We start from the raw sequence: 20,126 nt of genomic DNA, 5'->3' as shown, positions 1-20,126 counted from the left end.
AGAGCAGGAGGTGTGGGCATCAGGCTCTCCATAGAATGAAACCAGTAAGGATCCAGAAGTGSCAGGATGGCCTGGCCAGCACACTCAGAATCCCAAGTCCTGTCAAGACCAGCAAGCCTCAGGTCTTTATTCTCAAGGAGAGCCAGTAGGATCCTCCTGCTCAGGCTCTCTGCCAAACTTTTCCCTCACTTTAGAGAGGTGGGATGGCCTCAGAGTGGTCCTGAGGCTCGGACTGAGAGAGAGGAGCATTCGCCACAGGGTGTTGCTTCAGGATTGGAATGGATGGCTTTGATSAGAAAATGATGGGCTAGAAATACCGCAGCAACATGTCTGCTCTGGTTTCAGCAGTTCTGGTGGGAAACCAGATCCAGCAGCATCCAGCCTTGTCAGTCTGGGTCAGCCAGGAGCAGAAAAAATTGCAAAAACTGTAGTTGGTTAAAGAGGTAGAGCTTTTCTTTTAGACACATCATTCTGGCTTTGGGGTGGTTTCTGTGTGGAGATTATCTAGATTTGAATACACACAATTTATTGTGACAGTTCATGTTGGCAAACCCCAGACATGATAAATCTTTCAAACTTTTCTATTGTCAGCTACCATTTGAGCTTCCTGCCTTGTGCTCGAGGGTAGGTCTGAGTATACAGCTTCTACCTTCTTCCTGAGCAGTTGTYCTCCACTGTCCTACTTCTGAAATATTTCTAGACCCTGACTGCTGCATCTGGCTTTGTGCTGCTTTTCCAGGGACCTGGGCTTAGTTGTTTGGTGGGATAAGAGGAAAAAAACCACTACCAAACAAGCCCCACTACAATCCAAAAGAAGTACCTCCCAGCACTGGCTCAGTGAAAAGCTTTTTGCCTGATCTGCTGAAAGGATCTTATTAAAGCCTTGATCATGGGGTTCACCTTTTGCACCATCCCAGCAAGACCTCTTAACTTTGCCTTAAAGAACGAGAGTTATGCTGGGCACTTGCAGGCAGGACTGGCCATTCTTTTCTGAACCACCAGAGGGGAAGGGTTTTCCTTTGAGAGGGAAATCCCTTGCAAGGCACTGGGGCAACATTTGCATGCATGATGCCAAAATAATTGTACGTCATTTTATTATTTCCTGAAGACTCGTGAAATATTTAGTGATCAGCATAAATTGTCTCCTCCTGGGGCAGCTCTGGGAAGGCTCAGCTGGGGCATGGGGTTGCTGGTGCTTGAGCCTGATGCTTGCTTGGGCTGGATTAGCTGTTCCTGGGGCGAATTTTTGTGAGTCTCTGGGAGGGTGAAGTGGCAAATGGAAAAAAAGGGTTTGTGTTCAGCTGAGCCAAGATGGAATGAAGACAAATTACAAGAAAAGACTTTCTGAACTGAGGGTTTCAGGGCTTTATGACTGCAGGATGAGACAGAGTGATTTCATGTAAGTCAACACATCTACCTTTATACCACGATGCCCGGGCAGAAGTTATCTTTTCCATTAGAACTGCTCTCAGTTGCCTGTGTTTACTTATCCCAGAGAGTATTTGCAGTTTCTAATTGCCATAATTTCCCAGAAAGCAATGTGTTTTCAAGGAAAATCATGCCCGTGGCTTCTTGTTGTTCAGGGTCTGATGTGTTCTGGCACAACATGGGGGCTGCAGCATCTGAGGGGGGACACAAATAAATACCTGATATTTGTCTGGGTTTTGACCTGAAACAGCAGCCAAAGAATGTGATGAATTGCATGGGAAAAGAAAAAAGGCCGAGTATTACTTAATGACTTTAATTCCYCTAGTCTGAGACGCATTTAATTCCCCTAATCTGAAAAACAGCAAAGAGGCACTATTGGGCATTGCCTCATGCTGGGATAGACAAGATTATGGTTTGTAGGTCAAAAGCATTTATAACCACTAAATGTCCATGCTAAAGCCACTCTGCTCTGATTTCTGTCTTTCCCCCCATGGCAGATCCCGGTGACAGCAGGATCAGCCTGAGATGAGCCACCTGTAACTGGGGCCGGCCTCGTTGCCAGGGCTCCCTGCCCCACAAGGATGAGGAGCTGTCTGCCAGCCTAACAGCAAGGTTTGGTGGTTGTTTTATTTTCCCCAAACCTCGTGACGTTTCATGTGACAGCGGAGCCGTTTCCTGCACCGTCCTTGCGCCACCTCACAGCCAAGGGCTTGGTGGGGCAGGGCCACCGCCATGGCGGCGAAGCAGCCCCCGCCGCTGATGAAGAAGCACAGCCAGACCGACCTGGTGAGCAGGCTGAAGACACGCAAGATCCTGGGYGTCGGCGGGGAGGATGACGACGGCGAGGTCCATCGCTCAAAGGTGAGGGCAGCCCATGTGCAGTAAGGATGGAACAGGGACTTTCTGCTGGGCAAAGCCAGGTCTGCCCATCCATGTGGTTTGGGATAGTCACAGCCTGATATTGTTAACATGAGCATGTTCACATGAACATGAACAGCTCTGGGCATGTGCACACGAGAGCAGGACAGATACCCTAACACCCTGAGGGTKCTGCAGGAGCCTGTGCTCYRTCAGAATGTGACATACAGGCAGTGYGTGTGAGGAGTCAGTTCCTTTCTTACGTGGGTAAGAGGAGGCGAGTTAGTGTTGACCCTTTCCCAGCTGCATGCTGCAGGTGGCTGATGCCAGCAAGGGAGCAGCAGAGGTGGCAGCTCCTGCTGGAAATCAAGGCAGGGGTTGGGACTAAGGACTCAAAGATAAATCTCTTGTCCTCCTCCTCCTTCCAGCCCTCTTGGAGATAAACTCCCACATGGGGTTAGATATATGGTTTTGGGGTGGTGAGTCCTGCCTAAAGACCGGGGAAGGATCTGCTTAGCTTGTGCCTTTCATTTGAATTCCAGATTAGCCAAGTACTGGGAAATGAAATCAAGTTTGCAGTCCGGGAACCACTGGGACTCAGGTAAGATATTGGATCACCTTGGAGCTGGGTCATCTGAGGGCCCTTGGCCACAGTATCCATGCCAGCTCTGGTTTCTGACACCAACTCTGCTGCTGTGCCAGCATCATTGTTCCCTGTAGGGGCTTCTTGGAGGCTGTAGAACCAGACCAGCTCTGCTTTCTTTCCCAATAAATCAGCCTGAGGCCCTCACTTTCTTGTCCTATTGCATGTGCAGAGAACTACGTGGGCTGGAAGAACTCCAGTTCTACTGTGTGACAGGGTGGTGTGTCCTGTGGGGGGAACTCTGCTCTGCACCATCCTCTTGGCAGGGTCACTTCCCTCCTTTAGCTTGGGTGAGGCTAAAGGCTGGTCTGCATGCTGAGACTGGAGCTAGCCAGATCTGGAAAGCTGAATCCTTCCATGGGAGGTTTCTGGCTGCCTTGGCTATGCTTGGGGAAGGATGAAGGCTGATGAATGAGCAGGCAGCCAGAAATGCTTTGTGAAGTATGAGTGATGGAGTCACTTGGAGCTCATGCTGGGTTCTGTCTTCCTCTCATGCAGGGTCTGGCAGCTGGTTTCCGCCGTCATGTTTTCCGGGGTCGCCATCATGGTGAGTGAGGGATGTGTTCCTGGGTAGCACCAGCTCCCGAGTGCCAAAGGGTGCCCCAGCATGGCCCGTCGGTCCCTGCCATTTATCTCCCCCMTCTGCCTCCARCAGCTCCTGCCACTTTCTCCAGCARGGCCTTTGCTCTCCCTGTGTCTCAGTAATGGGCTTTGCCAGCAGTGTCCTTGGTGCTTTGTTCCCATCACCAGAGTCTGTTTTCTTTAGCAGGGCAAGGCATGGCAGCCTTGGCCACAGAAACTGTCCACRCAGCCAATAGCTGACTTGCTGATATTTCTTGTGCCTCCTTAATTTCCAATTTCCTGGCCAGTGGCTCCAATCCCACAGAGGCATGATGTTGGAATGCTGCTGCCCAAGAGGACGTGTTTTAGTGGCCCCGGCCAGTGCAGGCTGCTGAGTTTCTCTCTTGCCTCTGCCAGGCCCTCGCTTTCCCTGACCAGCTGTTCGATGCCATCTTTGAGGAGGAATCGGTGAGCAGCAAGACTCCCATCCGGCTCTATGGAGGAGCCCTCCTCAGTGAGTGCCATAACATCGCTTTGGGGCACACTGCTGCCCCACGGAGTAGGGGGACACGCGGGCCAAACAAAGTCCCTGCCCAGCTGGCACCTGCAGCTGGACAGCAGAACATCTGCCTTTAGCAGAGAAATTGTTGAGGGGTATTTTGAGAAGYTTGGCTACTGCTGCTTTTTCAGGCAGGGACAGAAGGGCTGTGCATGCTCTGCATGGCTGGGGGAGCACCCCCTRTACCCCAGCAAAGGGAAACTGCAGCGGGGCCCGGTGAGGGGCGCTGGGCTGCGGCTGTGAGGAGACATGGGGCAGGCAGGGGCGTCCCCCAGCAGCAGGGGGCAAAGGACAAGGAGGACAGGGAGCTGGCAGGAGCCGGCAAAGGACAAGGAGGAGAGGGAGCTGTGAGAATGGTGTGGGAAGGAAGCGGGTCCGAGGCGCGGCCTGCAGCGGCACCGCGCGGGGAGGGCGGGAAGCGCGGCCTGGCGCTGTGCCGGCCCTCGGGCAGCTCCCCCCTGTCCCCGCAGGCATCGCGCTCATCATGTGGAACGCCCTGTACACCGCCGAGAAGGCCATCATCCGCTGGAGCCTGCTGGCCGAGGCCTGCTATTTCGCCGTGCAGTTCCTGGGTGAGTGCCCGCGGGCTGGCCGCGACGAGGAGGAGGAGGGTGCGAGGGTTGCACGCCCGCCGGGCGGGGAGCGGGGATTGGGAATCCAGGGTGGGCAGGGCAGCGGTGTGAGCAGTGGTGGGGCATCTTCCCAGCCAGCTGCTCGCCTTTGTTCTCCCCCATGGATAGCCTCTGCCCTGGGCTGCTCCCTGAAGGGTTAAACATCACCCTCTGACAATTCATTTTTCTCCCTGAAAATGTCCTGGGCTTTGTAGTCTCCACAGGTCATTGTAGGAGCAGGCTGCCTAGATGCAGGGTCTAACAAGAAAAGATTGTAGCAACCTACACTAAAAAGGGGATGCTCAGTGTTTCCAAAACAGAGCATAACAATTAAGCTTGTTTCTAGGGAGCTTATCTATATTTGACAGTGAAGGGGGTTCTTGTGTGTTTTGGTGGCTCAGTGTGTAGCTGATGTAGAAATGAGCTATGTGGTGGTGGCTGAAAAAGAGAGGTGCTCTACAGAAGCAATGTTTGTGGACTGTGCATATTTTGTAGATGCTCCAAAAGTTGAAAAATGTTTATCAGCACTGTTCAAGCCACAAAGCAAACTTGGGAAGATGCAGCTCACACATTTAACGCCTGTGCATGATGGAAACTCACATCTGCTTGAGTGACTGTTTAGGGCTGCCTGAATGTGGGGCTGCCTTAAAGCAGGTTTCTGTAAGGGAGAGCTCTGGTGTCAATGGCAAGCTTCAAGGCTGTGAAAAGAAGCTAGTGAAGAGCCTCTGCCATGGGTTCACTGTGCATGTGAATGAGCACTCGCAAGGCTCAGCAGTTCCTGCCGAAGCCCTGCATTAGAGGGCAGCAGAAAACAGCTTTGTGCTGTTTGTTTCCTTTTGGTTTTGCATCACCAACCTCTCTCTGTCTTGTCTCCCTCCTTCTCCTCCAGTTACCACTGTCACGCTGGTTGAAAGTAGCCGGATAGCCACGGGTGCCATGCTCCTCCTGGTCAGCCGAGCCCTCTTCATCCTCATCAGCATTTATTATTATTACCAAGTTGGACGTCGTCCCAAGAAAGTCTAATTCCTGGGCTTTTTGTTATGGGAAAGGTGGGAGGGGGGAGTTTGTGTCGGTAATTATGAATTATAATTTTTTTTCTTTTTTCTTTTTTTTTTTTGTTAGTCCCTTTTGGTTCTAAAGTAGTTTCCTTCTTTACCGGCATGAATCAGTGTGTAACCCAGTGCTGGTGGCATTGCCAGGTGAAATGGGGGGAGCAACATTGAGAGGACCCCCCAGCCCTTCTGCAGGAGGTGAGGAGCAGCGGGAGGAAGGCTCAGGGAAGTGTATGGGCCTGGCAGGCTCAGGGAAAAAAAGCCAGATTTCTGGGTGGAGCTGGCCGAAGGGATCACAGGCTCTGAACCCGCTGGAGCAAAGCACAAAATAAGGCCAGCATATTTAAASCAAATCCCTGAGGAGACAGGGGACAAAGGACTCGGCTATTCTACTTGGTAAACCTTGCACCTCCCTGATTTACAGCCCGTTCCCCTTTTAGCAAGTACTGACTGTCTAGGTAGCTGGGAGCTGGATGGGATCAAGTTCAGTGCTTTGCAAACTGCTCTTCTTTCCTTGCTGCCAGCGGTGCATTTTTGTATAGTTCCTAGTTTTGCACCTGATGCTTGGCAGGAGATACAGCAAAAGAAGAGAGAGAACCCTAGCTTGTTCCCTCTGCAGGGATAGCACTGGGATCAGTGGAGCAACTCGATTTACAAGATGAGAGAAGTGAAGGAAGCTATTGGAAATAGCCCATTGAGCACAAAGACATCCCCTTGTTTGGGGTGTTCCATGAAGTTTTTAGGCTGGGGTCCTGTCCCCTTCACCCCAGAGCACTTCCTACAGCAGCAGCTTTACTGATGGTGGTGGCACTGGTGGGTGTGCAGTAGCACCTGATGCTTTAGTGAGTGGGGGCTGGAGTGCTGCCGTGGTTGGTGCAACCAGGAATGCACGACTGTAGCAGTGAGGGCATCTGTACACATGCTTGATCAGTGAGCAGCCTCTAGAGATGGGCCCTGGCTGTGGGAGATGGTGTTCCAACTCTGCTAATACCTGCAGGTATCACATCTCTTCTGACCTTGAGAAGAGGAGACCAAAGTTTGTAGCATTAGGATATTTAATATTTAACTGGGGTGAGGAACAGCAAGGAGTGGAGCATGTGAAGGCAAGGACAGACTCGGTGTGCTTTAGTAGTCACTGGCCAGTTTCTCCARTACCTCCTGGGCTTCATGGCGTTGACTGCCCTACTTCCTAGTGCTTTCCTGGTGGATTATTCCTGTCCACAGCTTAAGGCAGCATTTTTTATTCTCCATGGGACTAAAGCCAGAAGGTCTGTGTACAGGATATAGACTTCTCTTACTCATGCACTACTGTTGACTGGATCAAAGCATGCCCTGGAATATAGCTGACGTTCCAAAATCCCAGTAGAAAGATTCCTACACAAACAGAACTGCTTGTGTGAACAACAGTCCTCAAGCCACTGGTAAGACTGGGATCTACAGCTATTGCTATTTAATATCTTTGTAGAGTTAGAAGAAGGTAGTGGGTAGTTATTGTATGTTGTGTTAGTGCTTTTGGCATTTAGAAGCAGCTGCATAAGCTTGGGACACTGTGTGCATTGTACTTACTGGCCATGCAAAATGTCTATCACATAAGAATATTGGAAATTGTTGAATCAGGAAACATCACAACTGTAACTTAGTTTTTTGCCTAATAAGTAAATCAAATGGAGGGGCAACATCCAACAGCAGGCTAAATTCTGGAACCTCACGACAATACACRCTTGTCAAGCTGCTTTCAGCATGTCCAAAAATGATACTGAATAACTAAAACGTTTAATTAAGAGGAGTGTTCCTGTTCAGGTGGAAAAATTTGGCTCTAAGAGGGAAGGAAACCTTTCCTTGTGAGGCAGGTAATGAGCAAATGCAGGCTGGAGAATATCAGAAATTAGACCAAGTGGTGCAGCATGCAGGAGCTGGAGCATGGCATGCTGTGGCTGTTGCTCTCCCCCTGTGCATCTCCTGCATGGGCAGCTGCAATGGCCTCAGTGTGGCACTTTGGCTGTAGTTGTGGGTATAGGTACGTGAAGCTTGATTTTTTGTGTTTTGGGGCGTCACATGAATGTATACACAGATTGATGGTTGGTTTTTGGGGGGGTGGGAAATCCTGTTTCTGGGACAGACAAGTAAAGCCTACCACAGCAAAAGCAATCTTACAGAAGAAGGAAATGGAGGGTCTTAATGCTGCCTCCCATCTGTGTTGGCCACAGTTCCTATGAACTTAATAATTACTTGGGTCTGATTAGCATACCTTAGAATGTCATCCTGTAGGTGAGAGAAATGAGTTACTGCACTATGTGAGAGCAGTACTCCAAAGACTCCTTGATGGTTAGATCAGGTGCGAAGGTGGGGGAAGGAGTTGCAGCTTTCCAGATTTTTAAATAAGGTGAGATCAGATTCTTCTGGTCCCCTGATTACCAGCTGCATCTGCAAAACTTGAAACAGYCAGCCACTTCTAGGTTTGGCAGTCAGTGGCTTTTTCTGCTCCAACAGAACAAAACCTGGGGAAGTGGCCGCTTAAAAGATTCCATGCTATGTGGTATGTAGTCCTCAAAGCAGAGRGATGTAGTTTTATTTTGAAGCTTCTTGCTCCATCTTTCTATAAGTGGACCGTGTAGAAAATATGGAACTCTACACCTCYTCTACAATGAAGCTGTGGTTCCTGCCATGTCTCTTCTGCAGCAAGGTGCTTGCTGGAGGAGAAACATTGCCAGGCCCACTGGAGGTGATGAGTGTGTAGCAGGTGAGTTTCTTGGGGTGGCTTGAGGATGGAGCCCAGGCAGAGCATCGGCAGAACAGCCAGAAATCAGCTGCACCTAGTTGTYCTCACTCTGTTGAGCATGGGGAGAAAGCGGGGAGGATGCCAAAGCCTTTGTACAGAACTGTGTCCTCAAGGACAGAAGTGCTGGCATCACAGCTGCRGGTGGCAGTTGAGAACATGATTTGGGATCAAAAGCCTGAGGTGTCACTTTAGGCTCTGCTGATGATCCGCTGACAAAAAAACTCCATGTCCACAGGCCTCAGTTTCCTTACCTGTTAGGTTAGGGGGACTGATGTCATCTCCCAAGGGAGACTGCTATGAACTTCCTTTGTACAGTGCTGTGCAGGACTGCAGGTCTGTTCCCCAGAGGGTTGTGCTCCAGGCAGGCAGAGCCCAGGACTTAAAGCTGACCCCCTTTCTCTGCCAGGGATGAACCCAAACCCTTGCATTCACAGAGCCCTCACTTTGGAGGGCAAAGAAAACCCATCATTCACATGATTCCCTGCATCATCTTATTTGGGCCTAACAGGTATTTGGCAAACTGGAGCTGGTGACACAGGAGAGGCTCTGTCTGTCCTAAGCTGGCCTCTTTTCTGGTCAAGGGTTTTTACTTGGGAGGGTGTGGGTGGGGGGTGGTGGTGCAGGGGAGAATGGGACACTTCAATTTATACCTCATTTTAGCTGCTGTACCTGACTTTATTTCTCCTCTGGTAAGAAAGTGACTGTACTTAACACCAAGCAAATAGTGAAAATTAAAGCTGTTTCACTTCACTGTCACAATATCTTTCTTTTATTTTTTGGGGTTTTTTTAAGAAATGCACACAAAAACCGTGCGAAGAGTGCTTCAGGCTTGTGTTCTGGTTTATATTACCAAAAAAAAAAATTCCTTTCAATATAAAAAAGCATTACAGTAGGGAATACAGGATAAATTAGCTCCACTATCTAATAAAAAGAACATTTACATTTTTTTAAAATAGATTTCAAACATTATTTCACACGCAGCCCTTTTCCCAGGCATTTGTGACAGTCATTGGAGCATTAAATAACAACCAGGAGGCAGGGATGCTGAGAGGGGCTGGGGGCTTGCCCAGGCTGCTCTCTTCTACTTCCTCCAAGGTGCTTGGGCTGTGGTCACAGTGCTACAGCAAAGGAGGTGGCAGCAGGGCAGCTYCCTCTGCTCTCTGCCTGCCCAGAGCTCTCCAGCCAGCAGTGACTCCAGCYTGAGCCCCTGACCCCAAAATACTCACCAGAGCTGTTAAATACAAATACAAAAATACAATTGCTTCTCCTGCCTACTTCTGAAAACTACTGTACAACAGAGGGGGCAGCCACAAAACCAAGGGACAAACCCAACAAATTTACATGCTTTGCCATACAGTGGGAGTCTGCTTTCTGGGCTTGTTTGTTCATTAAATTCCCCCAAGGAAAATTCCTTCTGCATGTCAGCAACTGCCACAGATCCTCTCAGACTTGCACATATCTTTACAGCTATCTCCAGTTCTTGTTTGGAATTGCTGCCTGGMCTTTTGAGCTGTATTTCCAGTGGCACGTGAGCCAGCCTGCAGAGAGGATTTGAAATCTTCACACAGCAAAGAGCAGTGGGGGGTCAGAAAAGGTRGAAGGGGAAAAACAGCTGTGCACAGCCCAGAATAACAGATGAAGAAGAGATCCTTTTGAAGATACAGGGACKGCCATTAGGGAGAGAGGGAAAGCAAGAAAGCTAAAAACAGACAAAGCRATGACTACAGAATTAGGAAAGCCAAAGAGAAACAAGGCAGCAGAGATCATACTTCAGGCATGTATATTTAGTACTTTGTGCTCTGGCTGCTTTGGTCCAGTTCCCCCAGCTCTGACAGGTTTTTTTCCCCCATGCCACTGGTGGCAGAAGAAGGYTTTAAGGCTTTTTTTCCCCTTCAGCCACCCACCATGCACAAATGAGGATATTTGCCTTCCAGGCTCTGACCTGAGAATGCTGCATAATAAACTGAGGGGAAAGGAAGAAACTGGAGACTGGGGGAGGCAGTTCTGCTTCTCTAGATCACCTCCAGCCAAATTACCAACTCTGCTGACAGTTTTGTTCCTTCCCTGGGAATTTCTTTCCCAGAACAGTCACTGACACCAGCTCCTGAGGCAGAAGGAGAGCAGATAAGTTTGCCCATTCCCTCCAAGACTGGTAGATTGAACAGATTTTTCTTATCTTAAGTGCAGCACCTGCTGTCTAGTACAAATACTGCTGGGTTTTRGATAACAAAACTGTTTTCCTTTATTAAACAGCAGGCCAGAGTTTAATGCTAAAATGCCTCATTGCAAGAAGGTCCGGAGGGAAATAGTTCAGAACAGCTTTCCACAAGGTTTAATGCAACATCTGATGCTGCTCAGCAGCTCTGGCCACATATTTGGTTGCTGGAATATGCTGACTGCAGCATGGGGGGGCTGTAGCTTTACCTGCCCAGCCCTCTCCTACCAATGAATAAATTGTTCTCAAATGAAGCTTGGAAAAGCTCCTAATGCCTTCTTCCTGTTCCTCAGTATCATGATACCCCAGCCTAGATATTTACCYGTGATCTTTGTTTATTATGGCCCAGGCTTTCTGCTGCTTTCCTCCCTTCCCTGTAGCCTGTGCAGTGCTGCTGGGAGAACTCAGGGACGGCCCCAGGGGTCTAAGGGAACAGCCAGAGGATGAACATACTGCTGCTGCAAAGCCTGGGCACAGAGTTTAATGCTCTGTTCCTTCCTTGCCAGAGTTTACAGCTTTCAGAGGAGCTGACTTGAGCCTATATAAAAGTGCTCCTATAATCTGAGCCTATAAAATCTGTAAAAAGACCTAAGCTAAACAAGAAATYGCAGCCCCTTCTGTCATTCCCCAGGTAAAATGAGTTTGGGGTGAGGGAATAAGTTACCAGATGAACAGTTAAGGCAACAGGGATTGATGATTCCAGATGAGAGAAAYCAGTTACCTGTCTGAGTCAATATCCATGACCACTGGAGCAGCAGCTGGAGCAGGTTGGCTGCACACTGGGTGCTCTTGGGGCCTGCCTGGGGCCTCAGCAGCTCCAGCTTAATCTCTGACCAAGATCCAGTCCCAGGCATCTTTCTCAAGTTTACTTCCAAGTGATTGAATAGATGACATGTTAGTTAAATACCAAACTATCTCAAGGGAAGAAATACTACCAACTAAAACAATTCTGATGTGATGATTACTTTTATCATGAGCCCACGGGAGAATCTCAGGGGAAATTCTCTGACCAGAAATGATTCCACCAGACTGGTCCACGCAAAGAGCATGGGAGTGGTTGACAAACTTCAGCCTCTTCAATCCAGCACCATGTGTGGACCTCCCCTTAGGACTGGAAAAGSATGCAGGAACCACTGCAAATATTTATGTTAACAGAGCACCACAAACCATTTTTTTTTTTTTGCAAGTATCAGAGGAAAGGCAAAAGCTGACAGGATTTGAACATTATATCCTCCCGTTCTCAGGAAGGCAGGAGTATCAATGATGCTTGACCAGCACTGTTATTTTTCCCAGGAGATGGGAAACACAGCAGGGAACCATTTGGTCTCTTTCACAACAATGAACAATAAATCTTAGTAAAAACAGAAAGGTAGGCACCAAACTCTTGACCCTCAGCCAGCCTTAGCTGAGTCCCATTTCTAAGTTAGATCACACTGCCCCTGCTTGTTGTTCAGGGGAAAAGCCAGCCTCGCTGAAGTGCTTGACTTCTCTGACAAGTTTGATGTGGCAGGGGCAAAGCTTCCACTGAAGAATGTGTGTTTTCATCCTGTGGCTGGGAATTAAAGCCGGAATGACACAAACGTTGACTACACCTGCTTAGACAAGCCACCACTRCTTGTTTCAAATCCACCTGGACAGTCAAGGCCAATCTGTTGCCTTATCCGGCCCCTGCGTGTCTGTTCTTGAGTCCTTTGTTGTCTAAAGCATGGTAAAGTGGTGAATGGCAGGCTCAGCCTGTGTGAGAGGCAGCTGTGCTCRTCCTCCCCCAGCCCCACCAGCTCCATCCATCTCTAGTGCAATCGGCTGTGCTGGGCTCCTGCTCCACGGCTGCTGCGGGTGGCTCTGGGCAAGGGTCYGGTGTACAGTGTAGTGCACATCACCTCAAAGTTCCAGCCCCTGAAGTACAATCCTTTTGGTCATTCATATATTACAACCTTCTTTTTTTCTTTTTAATTTTTTTTTCTCCCTGTCCCATTTTGTTAAAAAAAAATAAAGTCTTTTGGGTGTTTTCAGGTTTTGTTTCTTCAGATTTTCCTTCTTCTGAGTGTGTGGGGAACATGATGGTTCATGGGTCGCTTCTTACTGGATCCCTCGAAAGAGACACATAGCAAAGATCATGGCAAACAGCTGGGAAGAGGAGGGGAGAAAAAGAGGGCAAAAACAAAACAGAGGATCACGTCAGCTGCATCTTCCAGATTGGCAAAGACCTCCCTGGCACTGGGACCACCCCCATTGCTCCCTCCTGCCCAGCAGTCAGTGATACAGACAGGGGAACCCTTCTCACCACCCAGGGGTGGCAAAACTCTTTCCTCTGCCCCTCACTGCTCCCCAAACTGTCAGTGGCTACAGCAGCAGCCTGGCTTCACTCCCAAACTGCCCTTGGTGTCACAGGGGTGCAGGATCCACAGTCCCTGCTCTGCACATCATTGCTACCGCCTGGAATGGGCACAGCACAGCCTTTGTGGGCAGCTGCTGGGCCTCTCTGCCCAGACCTCTCTCCTTTGTGCAAGAGAGGAGACTTAAAAAGTACCCAGCCTTTTCCCTGCAATGCCACAGGGASATCAGTTCTGGGCTAAAACCATGCCTGTTCCTCAGAGACATCACTGAAGAAATGGGTGCTAATTCAGACAGTGGAGGTGCTCTGGAGCCAATAGTTTGAGGCTCTAAACAGAAGGTTTTAAAGCAAAGGCAGAGTTTGAACACATTAACCAAGTGACAGTTTTGTCAGCTTGCTGGGGTACAGTCACCGTGGCCAGCGTGAGACCCAAAGCCCCTGTGGCCAGTGTGGCACGGCACAAGCTCTGTGCAGGCCTGGCACGAGGTGGCACTGCAGGCGTGTGGCATCAGTTATTYCCCTGCCTTTTGTGTCAAAGGATCAAGGACCCTCTTTCCAGGCAATTAAAAGCACAAGTTGACAGCCCACTTGCACATCACCAGAGCAGCTTCCCCAGGCAGGGGGAGCCCCTCCCTGTTTGTTTGCTGCTGGACATGACACCGACCCTGCCTTGGTTCCCCTCGGGCAATGGTGAGTACCTCAATAGCCAGCACTCCGATGGCAAGGGCTCCTGCCAGGTACACGTACGTCTCAAACGAGTTCAGGATCACGGTGTAGCAGCCCTAGGAAAGACAAAACGTGGTGAGACACCTGAGCAGCACATTGTGGTGTTCTCACAGCAGAGCCCTTGTTAGGTGCTCCCAGACCCAGGTACCAYAAGCACAGCTCCCTCTCACCTCCTCACCCAGCCCCACAGCAAGGAGGCAGAGGTCCACGAGGAGGGGCAGGTTTTGCTGTAGTGTGGTGGGAGTGCTTCACAGCCCTCACTGACGGTGAGGAGCTGTGAGTTCTTGCAGCACAGAGAGGAGACACACAGAGAAGCTCCATCTGCCAAGCTCAGAGACTAAGCACAGAGGGAAGGACACTCCCGGCAGGTGACAGACATCCCAGGCTGGCTAGACAAAAGGATGATTTATCTAAAGCCAAGGCARGGGATTCTTGATTCATCTTCCTCACAGCCAGCAGCTCTTTAGCAGCCCAGGACCTTTTCTCTGTGCTTTCCCCCAAAGGAGGCTGGCTGAACACCTGCTGATCTCGCTATAGAAGAATTTCATTAAGAACTCAGGGCCATGCACTATGGCAATTATTCCACTTAYGAAGCATAGCCATCATCACCCTTAATTAAATTTATTATTGCCAATACAATTAACAGCAGATAGATCTTCCTGCAAARGCTTCAGGATGTTTCTGGAAATCACCAGCTTATCCTGGCCTCAGTTCTCCCAGCCTAAAACTTCAACCCACTGGGCATTTTCTGAAAATGGTGGAGTTTGTCCAGTATRAAAAATAGCTTCCTCTCCACTGAGAATATACTCCACACATATATTATAATCCTATCCATACTGCTAGGATGTTTCAGTCGTGTCTTTTTTCCTTCCACCCATAATGGAAGTGTCTGAACCAGCGCACTGGTTACGTGCTGGTGTCCATGCCAGACCCTGCACACTGTGAGTGAGGCACAGCCAGTGGACAGTGAGGCTGACCCAGGGGACCCAGACTGCTGGGGCAACAACTGAGCTGTTAAAACCATGCTCTTGTCAACATGAGACTGCCCAGCATCAGCTCTCTTYCAGCCAAATTTTCAGAGAAAAGCATCCAACCCAGCAACAATTGCTTGTACTCTCACCAGACCTCCAGCCTTAACCCAGTCTCCAGCAAGTTCTGCTCTGCTGGCTACAGACAGGGGTGAGCACAAGTGTGGTCAGCACTGTCCTACCAGCATGCTGTCCCAAGAGCTTGACTTGGCTCCAGGAATGCCTCAATTCAGCTCTCAGTTGCCTGGGATTGTCTCTCCTATTTTACAGAAGTGCAGCACTCTGCTTGATGACACACACCGTGCACACACCTTCTCCCACCAACACTCTGTGGTGACATGGGCTTKCAGAAAACCTTCCCTTTCCATGGGAGTGATAAGCCTCAGCATCACCACTCGGGGAAAGGTTCAACCCTCTTTCTCAAAATGCATTTCTCTTTCCCTCACTGCTGTCTGTCATCTCTCTCCTCCCCATCTATTCCCAGCAGTCAGACCTGGCAGAAGCAGCACAGCGCTGTCTGCTATGATCTCTCACCCAGAGTGCCTTTGCCAACCRTTTCCAGCTGCCAGTCAAGGAACAGTTCATATGCTTCTTCCAACCTCCTTTCCTCTCTTTCTCAACCCGCTCTTAAGTGCTGAAAACAGGACCACTGCTTAGTCTGGAGGGAGAAGGAGACTTGTACATGTGGTCACTACAGACCTCAGTTGGCTTAACTAATGCTGAGGTGAGCAGAGCAGGAACTTCGCTGAAAAGTTTTGTAAACATTACGTCTTGGTGACATTGTAAGGAAACACGATCCAGTGTCAATGGGATGAACTGTCTTGTTCCAGTCCAGTATTACAAAAAATTGCCAAGTTGAAGGGCCTGGCAAAAGAATGATAGAACTATAGAATSGTTTGGGTTGGGCAGGACCTTAAAGATCTCCTAGTTCCAACCCCTCTGCTACCTTCCACTAGACCAGGGTGCTCAAAGCCACATCCAGCTTGGCTGCGAACATTTCTAGTGATGAGGCATCCACAACTTCTCTKAACAATGTTTTTCAGTGTCTCACCACCCTCACAGTCAATAACTTCTGTAATAGCTAAACTAAAACTACTCTCTTTCAGTTTAAGGCCATTCCCCCTTTTCCTGTAAGTACATACCCTTATAAAAAGTCCTTCTCCAGCTTTCTTGTTGGCTCCCTGTAGGTACCAGAAGGCTGCTATAAGAAATGCCCTTTTTCTACAGTARAGAGTAAAGAAGCAGAGAAATGCAGTTTTCCAATACTTTCTTCCCTAGAAAACAGACATGGTTTTCTGCAGCTGTTTAAACCTTGATGTTTTGATTGTATATATTGATTAGGAGTCTTTGTAAAGTAAATTGGAACTGCTGCTGGAGCCACTAAGAGTCAACTCCATCCCATCCTACCTGACCTGTGCTGGCTTGCTAATTAACTTCTCAAATGTAGCCCTAACCTTCAGAAACACAACAGAACTTGATCTGAATTTCCACCTCACTTCTCAATCCCTTAAGAAAATCTTCATATTTCTGGTGATACAACATGACATGGACTTAGCAATGAAAGGGGGTTTTTCAAAACCAGCCATTTGCCATCACTTCAAAAGCTGTCAGCCAGAGTGTAATTGGGATGTGAGGAACAGTCAGGACCTGCCAGATTCACCCATGCCCACTGCAGCCATCTCTCTGCCTGCTGTSAAGCTCCTTTCTTAGCATTCAGCCTCCTGTACCTGGCGGTTCTGAAACCTCTCAATGCCTGATAGGCAAGCTTCCTTGTTGATAAACATCCCTTCCCGGCTCTGGAGCTCTCGCTGGCAACACGCCTCCGGTGTGGCCTTTTCCAAAGAGGAGTATGGAAGATGAGGAATAGCTTCAAAGTCTTCTGGTCCGTTCACTCCACAGCAGGCAAACTAGGGAGAGGCACAGAGAAAAAAGCAAGGCAGAATTGACACCCTTCCCTGAAAACAGACATGAGAAATCTAYCTAAGACCTATTTTTGCAGGGATCAAGTCTTCAGTCAAAGCAGAAACAAAACAATCATTGTTTCCAAAGAAGTGAGTTAGGCGTGTACCTTGGAGCTTCTGTTTCATGGAAGAGTTTTTGTGAAGTCCCACTGTTCCTATGTAGGATTCATCCTATGTTCATATTGTAGATTCTAAGGTACTACTGGGAATGTTGCTGCAAACTGCACAGGGCTTTGGAGCATATCCAGAGAAACTTGCTTGAGATCACCCAGCAAGTCTGTTAAGGGAGCCAGCAGCACAATCCGGGCTCCCAACCACCTCTTCTCCCCACAGCTAATGGCCAGGATTGTTGCTGCTCAAAGGCACTGCTAGGTGATCCAAGTAAGATCCCTCTTTAGGATTCCAGTCAGATGCTTTTTAAGGATTCGAGTCATACTCTGACTCCGTCTCCTTTCCATCAGCAAAAGGAAATATTTTTATTAAAGTCCTGAATCAGCATGAAGGGCAGCAATCATCCTTTCCTTTTAAGATTAAAATTGACTTTTCATCTGCAGAGGCTGACGTCCTGCTTTTCACTCCTGAAGGGATACACCGGGGGGTGCACGGAGCACTAAACTCACGTGTGTGTACACACGCACACAAAGACCTTCTTGTGGTAGGGAACAACTGCAATTCCAATTAACAGTCAACCTCYAACCTGCCCAAGTAGGGTGTAATAACAAAGCCAATTTTGATGGCTACTATTTCTACAGTGAAAATGTATCATTAGGCACACTCCTGCCTAAACTGCCACTAACAAAAAAAAAACATTAGTCAATGCCAGCTTTTGGCTGCTGTTGGCTGGGAATAATTCAGAAGCAGTCTGCAAAATGAAGGCCCAGAGTAAATGTAGGGATACCCAGTTGGAGACACCTCTACTGCTGTCTGTACTGCTGTCTGTACTGCTGTCTGTGCCCGATATTTGAAAACTGGCGGTACCCATTCAGGTCCAATGCCTCAGGCTTTGGCAAATCAAATGACCCTGATGCAGTCTCTAGGAGTGTCTCTCTCAGCACTGGCTGCAGCTCCATTTGAGAAAGACTGACTGYCAGTCAAATTCTCACCTCCCTCCTAGCACAAGCCCTGGTGCCAGGCTGGGCACAGCAGGATGGCTGGAGCAGGCTGACTCTACGAGAGCTGAACACTGTGTTGGTGGCCACTGACCATGGGACTGGCATGGTGTGACTTACTGTGATCATAACAGAGTTCCAGGTGGAAGAGAAGACATCTGTGTCATTGTTCCTCTGGTAATGCTTCTTCAGCTCCTTGGTGAAAAACTCTCTGGTCAGCTGGAATGCAGACAGGGGGAAATGCAAAAGTTACTGCCAACACCTTTCCCAAACACTTCCCAAAGCTCCCTTCTGTGCATGCTGCGCGTTCTTTGGGGTTTTGGGTTTGTTCTTTTTTTGGCAAACCTCAGAAGAGAAATGTGAAAAACCATTGGCTGAGCCATATCTATGTACAGGGTGAAGGGTACCTGCTGAATAAAACTGTCTCTCATTAAAATCAGGGACTGAATTATATCTATRCTTCTAAGATAATGTTTACACTTAAGTGTTGGTTGGTTTTAGGTTTTGGGGTTTTTTTTTTTAATTTTCAGTAATATTTGAAAGTATTTCATAAATTGAAACAGGCCTAAATCAGATTTTACAAAGATCTTCAAATCCATACCCAAATTGTATTTTCACTTGCCGTGCTTTTTGAGGTCTGYAAGTAAAGCATAATTTTCCCCTTGAACTGTTCATTCAAACCAGTTGACTTCCTACTAACAAGAGGGGAACTGCTCTCAAYTTACTTCCATGTGTGAGAAAGCAGAATGAAGCCCTAACAGGAAATTTTATGGAAATGAAAAAGAAGTAAAAAACATAACAAATGGGAAATAGTAAAGTCAGCTTATGAATCAGAAAAAAMCACCATTTGCTTGACAATGCTTATGATTATCTAAACCACCCACACACATGAAGAAAAGAAATCCTCTTTATATTTGTATTTAGGTAGTTTAAACWTTTTTCTGAATGTCAACAATATAAATGATTGGAATTTCATTTACCCCTGCTTATATTTATAGTAAAACAGAAAAAATGCACACATAATTTGTCTCAGTTTTCTCGAAAAGTTAAGACACCYTGAAATTACATTTACTTAGGATGGCTCTCTGGAGGAACAGTAAGTATACAATCCTAAGAGTCTTGGTAAACTGAACATTTCAGTTCAATCTTGCAGCCTTTCTGTCCCTTCAGGACAAAAACTTCAAGAAATCCTCTTTTCAGGTTCCCAATAGGTCTTGACTTGTGTGGTCCCTTCTCCTAAATACCTCATGCTTTCTGATCCACACAGGCAAAATCTTCTGCCCCTGCAAAGACCACAGTGAAGGAGGCTGGACTTGGCTGGCTACAGCACTGCTGTGATGTTGCATATTTGCAGGATCAGGAATTAAGCTGCCTGAAAGAGACCCTTTTTCTTCCCCCCTGTTGTTCATACAGCACTGCTGACGCAGGAACAGAGGCTGCTACAAGCTGGTTTCAGGTTCTTGATATGCAACGTGAAATATCGCACATACACATACATATGTATGAGCTCTATGGGTGGGCACAAAGGCACAAGAACAAAACTGTTTGTTTCATTTGTAACTGTATCACAAAATCTGAGGACAAAAAAGAAGAAAGGCTATAGTGGCTTCTAAAAAGACCCTGAATAACACTTAATATTGGCTTCCCTTTTATAAATACAAACAAAGACCASATTAAATTACTACCTCAGTACTGGGTAAAACTTCCTCACAAACACTTGAATCATGCAGTTAGCTCAGTCTCACTACTTTTAATTAGTTATGCTGCTAAATTCCTAAATTACTTTTTCTGGGACATATATTCACTTTTTTTTTTTTTTTTTTGCTTTTGAATATTAAAATACCAGAAGACAAGGCATATTTCCTTTGGGAATTTGGTGCACTGAGGGAAGGTGAGGTTAGAAGATGCTGAAATATGTCCTCAGTGTTCTCCTTTCCTCCCCTTTCTCTGTGTACTTTTACATGCAGTGTCCAACCCTGCAGACAGCAGCAGATTTTTTTTTTAAGCTCGTCTGTTCCTGAAGCACAGACTTTGAAACTGATATTACTGTTGGTAATAATCCCAGCCGGCTGCCTTTGTTGGGGTCTAAAACAAAAGAGTAATTTAAATATAAAGTGAAACCTTTATTTTGACAGCAGCAATCCCAGAGGAAATTGCTCAGAGTTTGTGTGTGATTTTTACAACACTTGGCCTAAAACAAAGCCTAGTGCTGGAAGGGTAAATTTGCCAGGAAAATAAATGATTCCATTTTGTTGCTCTTA

At 47.8% G+C, this 20,126-nt stretch overlaps 2 protein-coding genes across 8 annotated transcripts in view; one reads left to right on the top strand and one right to left on the bottom strand.

Annotated features, from left to right (window-relative positions):
• The first annotated feature begins 1,930 nt into the window (after positions 1-1,930).
• On the top strand, positions 1,931-8,452 carry TP53I11 (tumor protein p53 inducible protein 11). The gene is made up of 6 exons (XM_057364398.1): positions 1,931-2,289; positions 2,829-2,887; positions 3,428-3,476; positions 3,908-4,004; positions 4,520-4,621; positions 5,550-8,452. Exons 1-6 carry the CDS (start codon positions 2,161-2,163, stop codon positions 5,681-5,683), a joined length of 570 nt encoding a protein of 189 aa, XP_057220381.1. The 5' UTR covers positions 1,931-2,160; the 3' UTR covers positions 5,684-8,452.
• Positions 8,453-9,237: 785 nt separating this feature from the next.
• The window catches only part of TSPAN18 (tetraspanin 18), a 116,124-nt gene continuing 105,235 nt past the window's right edge, over positions 9,238-20,126 (bottom strand). For all 7 annotated transcript variants that reach the window (XM_057364348.1, XM_057364331.1, XM_057364357.1 and 4 more), the window contains 4 exons: positions 17,986-18,084; positions 16,523-16,702; positions 13,740-13,823; positions 9,238-12,833 (listed from right to left, as the gene is read on the bottom strand). In XM_057364348.1, coding sequence (XP_057220331.1) covers positions 12,786-12,833; positions 13,740-13,823; positions 16,523-16,702; positions 17,986-18,084 — 411 coding nt within the window. In that variant the 3' untranslated portion in view covers positions 9,238-12,785. The remainder of the gene's footprint in view (positions 12,834-13,739; positions 13,824-16,522; positions 16,703-17,985; positions 18,085-20,126) is intronic.

This window comes from Malurus melanocephalus, unplaced genomic scaffold (genome assembly GCF_030028575.1).
Source record: "Malurus melanocephalus ecotype Western Australia unplaced genomic scaffold, MMel_1.1 scaffold_2, whole genome shotgun sequence".
NCBI lineage: Eukaryota > Metazoa > Chordata > Aves > Passeriformes > Maluridae > Malurus > Malurus melanocephalus.
This window is presented reverse-complemented; position numbering and strand designations above follow the sequence as displayed.